The sequence below is a fragment of the Pavona decussata genome, unplaced genomic scaffold (genome assembly GCF_977016875.1).
Source record: "Pavona decussata unplaced genomic scaffold, jaPavDecu1.1 SCAFFOLD_119, whole genome shotgun sequence".
In the NCBI taxonomy this organism is placed as follows: domain Eukaryota; kingdom Metazoa; phylum Cnidaria; class Anthozoa; order Scleractinia; family Agariciidae; genus Pavona; species Pavona decussata.
This window is the reverse complement of record NW_028145533.1, coordinates 1,137,950-1,145,513: the sequence shown is the minus strand read 5'-3', so window position 1 is coordinate 1,145,513 and position 7,564 is coordinate 1,137,950. Positions and strand designations below refer to the sequence as shown.

The window sequence follows — 7,564 nt, the reverse complement described above, 5'->3', positions numbered from 1 at the left end:
TAAAAAAGTAGCACATTCCAATGGTATTATCTTGTACCGTTTGTATATTAGATGATCTTTTGTCTAGAGAGTGCGGAGAATCAAGCTGGATTCAAACAACGTCCTGATAAACTATTAAAAACCTTCACGCTTAGATAGGTGCTCTTTAACAACTGTATTGTTGTCAAACTCATGCTCTAGTAAGCGTTTCTGTAGTGTTCTATTAGTTGAATGTATGATAATCCGCAACGTGGACATTTAAAATTATCCACAACAAAAGATTTGCTTAACAGCGGTATTTTATCCTTCAAGGAGGTAAAAAAAGGAAAGTTTAGCTGTCTGCTACAAACTGAACGACTATTACAGAATCAGATAGGAAAGCTTGATTCAATTTAATGGATGGTCTGAAATTAAACGAGTGCAGTGTTTTCCAAATGGAAGACCGGCCATTCCACTGTGTCAAAAGCTTTTTCAAAGTCACAATTAGTTATTAGCAAGAGATATTGTGTGCTGCAGTTTGATTGGTTATGCCATCAATTAATCTTATATTTTCTCCGATAAATCTTCCGTTAACAGATTCTTCGGAATCTCTCGACGCGGATTTAGTTTTCGGTATTGTTAGCATCCAATCAGGATAGTTATCCGTGTCGAGAGATTCCGAAGAATTTGTTAACGAGAAGAGAATATATGCTTCAGTGCCATGCATCAAGGACACTTCGGAACGCCTCCAAAGAGTATTTAGATCGCACGAGGTTACACTTGTCCACAAGCCTTTCAATTCCTTAAGATCACAACTAGTTCTTGATAAGGACAAAACAGAAAATCTTAAAAAGTGTGGAACAGTCTATCACATCCATTGCGAACCGCGAACCATGTGATAAAGATTAAGAGTATGTGGGCGAAATTTCTCGGTCGAGAAAAGGAACATCTTTCTAGGAATTCGTCAGCTTTTCATGCGTTGCCGGCTTACGCCGGGGTCATTCAGTGGATTCCAGCAAAACAAACGTTCTTGGGACGGAAAATAACACATTCAAACGTCGCATAAGGGAGGCAATTGAGATAAAATTACCTAAGCCAGCGTCTATGACACCATCTTAGCTCCCTCGGGATCATCATATAACCCTTCTTAACACTCAAATTTGCATTGTGGCTGACGAAGTTCGGTGTATCCGAACGAAATATCCCAATTTTAAGTTTTAATTGCGCTCTGAGTACATAATTTTTTATATTTTAAAATCATGATTCCAGAGCAGGAAAACAATCTTTTTGATTCTATTAGTGAATTGTTTGTGTTCATTTTTGTTCCTGTAAAGCGCATTTGATCATGCATACATTATTATTATTATCATTATTATATATTATTATTATTATTATTATTATTATTATTATTATTATTATTATTATAGGGCGGTGCCTCATTTTGCTACTGCGCATCTGTTCTGCGCATCTCGGGATGCCCGATAAACTCAGACTACTTGAGGACTGAGGTTACAAGAACAAAGATATTTTGTACGGTTTATGAATTTGCGGGAAAAGAAGAGCTTAGCAAGGTTTTTTGAAATCCCAAACGAAAATTAGAAAATAACCACGTATTTTCCAGAGGTAATTAGGCTTCAATTTGGAAGGAAATGCCACACATTGTTTTGTATTTACAACCTTTTTAGAATTGTTGCTGATTAATAATAATTATCTATGAAAATACATGGTTTATTTATGCCAACAGCCCTTGTTGAAATCTGCTTTTGCTGCATAGTCCCACCTGAGCGAAAATACCTCTTTATAAGAAAGTATCGTTATAAATGGCGGGAAACAAGCAGTGCTTGCTTTGCTCGGGAAATGTGCAACAAGATCGGAAGTCGTGGGGAAGCGAGGTTTTGATTGGCTGTATTTCTGCCTCCTATTGTCGCTTTGATTAATCAGCGATGGACGTGTTCCACGATTTTGTGGAGTATTTTTTGTGTTCTTCAAAGGAGACGGGGGTTGGGGGAAGGAGGAGGTTGGTTGATAATAGGGAGCTTAAGCAACGACGACGGCAACGGCAACGAAAACGTCACCCGAAAATATATCTTTGTTTCATTTGGGCTACTTCGCGATTATTTCAACCCGCTCAACTTTTACAAAAATGGCGAACTATCCAGGACCCAAATTGGTAGGAGTGGCGTACACGGTAAGAAAGAAAATGAAAAATTCGCCGCCGTGCGTTCACGTTCTCCACAAAACCTTAAATGTGGTAATTTCACGTTGTTGTTTTGCAGAGGACGGCAAAGAAATGTACCACGTGCAGAGCGATTGTTTTAGCTAATTAAACCTATTGTTTTGCGGCGTTGTCGTTGCCGTCGCCGTCGTCGTTGCTTAAGCTCCCCCTCTAAAAAGCGCCAAAATATAAAGCAACGTATGGGATTTTTTTCCTAAATGGAAGCTTAATTATCTCTGAAAAACGCATGGTTACCCCCTATTTTCTTTTGAGATACCAAAAGCATTTGCTAAGTTCTGCTTTTTCCGTATTTTTTTAAACCGCGCAAAAATATCCCTGTATTAGAAGGCAATACCCATAGGAAACACGAGTATCTCGAGAAGCGCAGAACGAATGCACAGCAACAATAGTAGGCACCGTCCTTAAAACGCCCTTCTGTGCAAATTCATTTCTTAACGATGACGGTATTCTCGTTCTTATATCCATTGTCAACCGGTCACTTTTTTCCTTTTCATTAGACAGATGTGGCAAAAATTCTTAGGATTCTCAGCAATTGCTGTTGATCTATCGAGAAATGGCCCATGTTTACAACAAAAACAAAGACAGCTATCCGTTAAATCAATTTAATTGATTTTGATAAACATTTTAACAAGGCTTGTAGTCTAATCCACGTTGCTGAAGTCACTGTCACTACCAGACCCTGAAAAAGAGGAATAATCGTCATCAAAGTTAATTGCAATGAAACAAATGGACACTTTTATTGGGACCTGGCAAATCTAGGAGGACTCGTCATTTGCAGAACTTTCAAGCCACAAAAGTGAGTTCGCAAACGAATTCGGTAATAATTTCAAAGAAAGGTTGTATGTCTACTTTTTAAAAACACCCTCAAAACGGCGCATATAATTTTTCAGAACGTGTCACTTAGAAAAACTTGTAGGATAGCGCATTCCATTGACAAACTGTTCGGTATAGCTGGCCAGTTTTGATTAATAGAAAGCGCCCTCGAACGGCAATCAGAAGTTTAACGTTTCTGTTTTGACGAATTCTGCAGCCGTTACATCCGTAATAACAAGTCACCGGAAACCAAATCACGCAGCCTCACTCCCAGGGGTGATCGGGCTTACCGAGCGAGCCGAGCTTCATGTTGCAAGCTAGGGACCGAAATCCAAATTGACCAAAGGCAAATGGTGAGCACGGGGTGCAATATTTTCATTTTCAGTCGCCGACTGCAAGAATTTCCCACGCAAAAATTCAAAGCAAACCATTTCAACAACCTGGTGTCACGAACGTTTTGAGTGAACGACATTGAAACGTTAATAATTAGAAAGGTCAATTGAATATTAGGTGTAAATTACTTTGACAGCTCAAAGCTTAAAAGCCTTTTGTACGATTGTAAGTTTAACAACGCATTTTATGTTTGACGAAAACGAGGTATTTGGAGGCCACGTCGTTCCCAAAGTCTTTCATCACTCCCTCTGAGGTGGGCAGATTAAAACCCTGGGAACGAGATTGACATGGAGCCTGGTCGGCGCCATGTCTTTGTTTACTGTTTAAACCTGAAATGTGTTACATACAGAAAACCAATCCACCTAAGGGTTCTAATCCGACGCATGCGCAGACGTTTGACCATGGCGGAGAGCCAGATTTCCCAATCAATTCAAGGGTGGCGTCACATTCGACTACGCGCCAATAACGACTGTAGAGGAGGGTGCAAAATAAGCGTTTTCCTCAAGTATTTCCAGTCATTCTCGAGAAGCCAAAACAAAGCAATGAAGTAATGTTTAAAAAACGAGCAGGAGTGTTTTATCGATAAAACACGTGCTGCGAGGTTTTGAACGGCTTCAAAAACATTCCTGGAAAAGCGTGTGTCAATAGAGTTCATAACAATTATGCTTTTGTGAACGTTGGAAATTAGCATACGAGAAAAGCACCGCATACTAATAAGGAGTGATTTATCAGCTGATAAAACACCGCATCCTGATAAGGAGGAGGTTTATAGTCACTGCACGTGATGTATTATCGACCATTTGATGGGTCAATAGGTTTATGAATTATCAATTAGTTTTTGAATGGGGGGCATTAAACATCCAGTTGTCCGCAACTGACGAACGTTTGCGTTCAAGTACCCTTGTCTCTTATATTTAGGTCACTGGTCATCGGATCTAGCCAGACATAGCGTAAGTTTTAAATGATGGGCTGAGCGTAAACCACATTAGCCTCCCACGCAGTCGTTTTTAGGGGAATCGTATTTCCTCCTCCCCACAAACGCCTGCTTACCCAAGCGCCACATTCCTTTCCGCCGCTAAGCCAATCACAGTGAACCTTCTAAAATCTGGAAGGTTGACCTTGACCTCAGAACGCCTCTCTCAGGAACAGTGAAAACATCACAACGGAGACAGAACTTGACCGAGCTTACGTGAGCTTTTAGCACCGTGTGCCCTACGTTCAAAATTTCTCGTGTAAATGCCTATCAACTGACTGCAATAAAAAAATTCGTGACGGTTTGCCGACTGGTTACGCAAAGTCGCTTTAATATTTATCAAGCTTTGCCTTCAATCTTGTCGACCTTGTCAATGTGGAGGAAACCGAAATATTACCCGATATGTCGGTAAACTTTAAAGATTTTGCAGTTGAAACTCGCTTTGTTGTTGCAATTTGTTTCACAAGAAGCGCTTGTATTCACATTCGATATTTGTTTTGGTGTTTCAGCCATGACCAGCCATTCCAGTAGCGAAAAAAAAATATATATATATTCCAACTTAACTCCCGCATCTCTCAAGACTGTATTAAACAGAGACTGTAGACACTGTACAAAGCTCGCGGGAAACGGAAGCGACCATTGTAACCAGCAATTTGATTTGATGTCATTAAACAATACCTCGATGGTAATTGGCTAGGGTGCTTGGGGAGTAAAACAATGGGAAAGGAATGTGGCGCTTGGGTAAGCAGGCGTTTGTGGGGAGGAGGTAATACGAGTCCCCTAAAAACGACTGCGTGGGAGGCTAAAACCACATCTGCCTAATTACCAAATTAATTAAACACTTTAATTTAAGCACGACAACTTACCCTGCTCGCTGCTCGTTTCTCCGCTAAACTTTGGCTCGTTAACCTGACTGTTGTCAACAGCATCTTCCACATCATAAGCTGTGGAAAGAATAATAACATGCCGGTCATCCTTAAGCCATTTATGCGAAGAAGGCGCGAACACTTAGAGCTTTGATAGAACTGTTGGTCGGAAGATCAGAGGGTTCGAGGCTCCCTCTTATTCCTTTACACAAGAAACTCAACTTCACATTCCTGACCCGAGAAAAATCACGAGAGTTGATAAGGTAATTTCTTGGCCACCGTAAAAGAGTTTCGAGTGCTGATGGATTCGCTCTAAAATGGGCTAACACTCGAAAGGCCTCGAAACAACAAAGCACACCAATATTTACACTGACTATCAAGAGTGACATGTTCTTGTAGTTTAAGGTAACCATTTGTTCGTAGCTTGCCGTTTGATATGTGCTAATGAGGTAACATGTTTACAATGATGTCAGAAACGATTCTCCCATAGATAAGTGGTTGAAACCAATTCCCGCTTTTGGTCATTTTTTTTTATTCAGAGCCCCAAAACCGACAAAAAAAGATTGCCTTGGACTCCGACGGCGTGTTTTATGCCCGCATCGTATAAGCTATTCTTTCAGCATTGCAAAACATTTCAAATCACCTCCGTGGTCCACTAACTGGCTGTCCTGTTGGTCTGCAGCTACAGCAAACATTTGATCTTCACCTAAAGAAAAACATCACTAAGTTAGGTCCGATTTATTTGACGTACATCAGCGGAATGGAATGTCATTCAAGCGCCAGACACAAGCTTACTCGGAAAAAATAATTCCAATTTCCACTAACAGGAGTCGAACCTGGCCTCCCGATTATTGGTATGCCTGTGTCACTGCTTGAACATTCTCATTTATTTACTGGGCTTAAAATATGTCATCACATTTTATTTCATTGTGCTTATGCCACACTTAGACACTCAAAGCTCCCATAAATCTCCTGAACTTAGTTTTATGGCCTTAGCCCCCAAGAGTCTCCTGAAGCTAGTTTAATGTCCTTAACTCCCACGAGTCACCTGAACCTAGTTTATGGCCTTAGCTCCCATGAGTCTCTTGAATCTAGTTTAATGGCCTTAGCTCCCACGAGTCTCCTATAGCTCAGTGGCAGAGCATCGGAAAGTCGTAGGTTTGAGTCTGGGAATGAAATATTAAAGTGTGACCATTCAAAATGAAAGGAAAGCCAAGCGAGTTAGACTTTCCTGTGGTGCTTTATTCTTTAACATTTTAGTCAGGTAAATATGAAACAACAAAAGAGGAACAGACCTGGTAGTGTTTTGCCTCCTCCCTGATGCATCTTAGCTTCTCTGTCTCCTTCACTGCTACTCCCCGCGGTTCCACTCTCGCTCTCATGATCACTAACACTGCTTCCATCTGTACTTTCTTCGTCGCTGCTCCAGCCTTCTTTTCGCGAGCCTTGTACCTCATGCCCCGACTCATCACTGACTAACGCATGAGCCGGCAGCTGAAGAGGACTTCCGCTACCAGTCTCATCAGCGGTATTCAGCACGCTTGTATGCGTGTTCAGGGCGCTTGTAAACTTCCGGCCAGGTGAGTCAGCAAGACCTGGGTCTGCGGTGTGTTGAAGTCTTGAAGGAGCATTCATGGAAGATTGATCTGCAGTGATATAAAATGGTCTCAAGATTTAAACTGATTACTACGTAGTTTGTTCAGTTGGTCGGTACTGTGTATTGACTTTTTTTAACGCCTTCAATTAGTAATTCGTGTATGTATGTCCTTAACACCGCCTGCCTAGATTAGCTCGCTATTTGCAGGCGTTGTTCATTGTAAGTAACTATTTGGAAAACTTTTTTTTTTTAATTTTTATTAGCATAATGTAACACTACTAATACAATACTAAACACTGCTAACACTGATTTACACTAATAGCGCTAATTACAGTACTGACTGTACTTACAATATAAGCATACTATGTACTAACAAAAAACACTATTTACAATAATAACACTGTATCTTCACTACCAACTTTTTTTTATACAATATTGCAACTGACATTTTTACATTACAGTACAAAAGCCACTTACATTGCACTACTAAACGTTACCTAGATAACAACCCATTCACGCACTCCTCTGGTTTTGGTTTTCATTGTTAATTATTTACAACATTGCGGTATGAATAAGTAAGCGAAAAGAAACGATCGAAAGAAAACGACAAAAATAGAACAACAACAACAAAAAAAGTAGTATTCTATAACATGACCTAGCGTTACAGAATCGGCTAATGCAGTGAGTCAGGCCGAGGTTTGCCTTAAATAGTGTGACACAATATGCTT

The 7,564-nt window shown here is 40.4% G+C and overlaps 1 protein-coding gene across 3 annotated transcripts in view; it reads right to left on the bottom strand.

Moving 5' to 3' along the window:
• Positions 1-2,782: 2,782 nt before the first annotated feature.
• The window catches only part of LOC146469781 (nuclear factor related to kappa-B-binding protein-like), a 28,023-nt gene continuing 23,241 nt past the window's right edge, over positions 2,783-7,564 (bottom strand). Inside the window, exons 27-31 of one of the 3 annotated variants that reach the window (XR_014867164.1) lie at positions 6,535-6,885; positions 5,883-5,945; positions 5,200-5,317; positions 3,095-4,390; positions 2,783-3,057 (exon numbers count right to left, since the gene is read on the bottom strand). Coding sequence is in view for 2 of the 3 variants with exons in the window: in XM_085122929.1 (XP_084979055.1) it covers positions 2,836-2,873; positions 5,240-5,317; positions 5,883-5,945; positions 6,535-6,885 (530 nt within the window). In the remaining variant the exon portion in view is untranslated. Of the gene's footprint in view, positions 4,391-5,199; positions 5,318-5,882; positions 5,946-6,534; positions 6,886-7,564 lie in introns of all 3 variants that reach the window. The other 2 variants (XM_085122930.1, XM_085122929.1) reach the window with 2 other exon arrangements.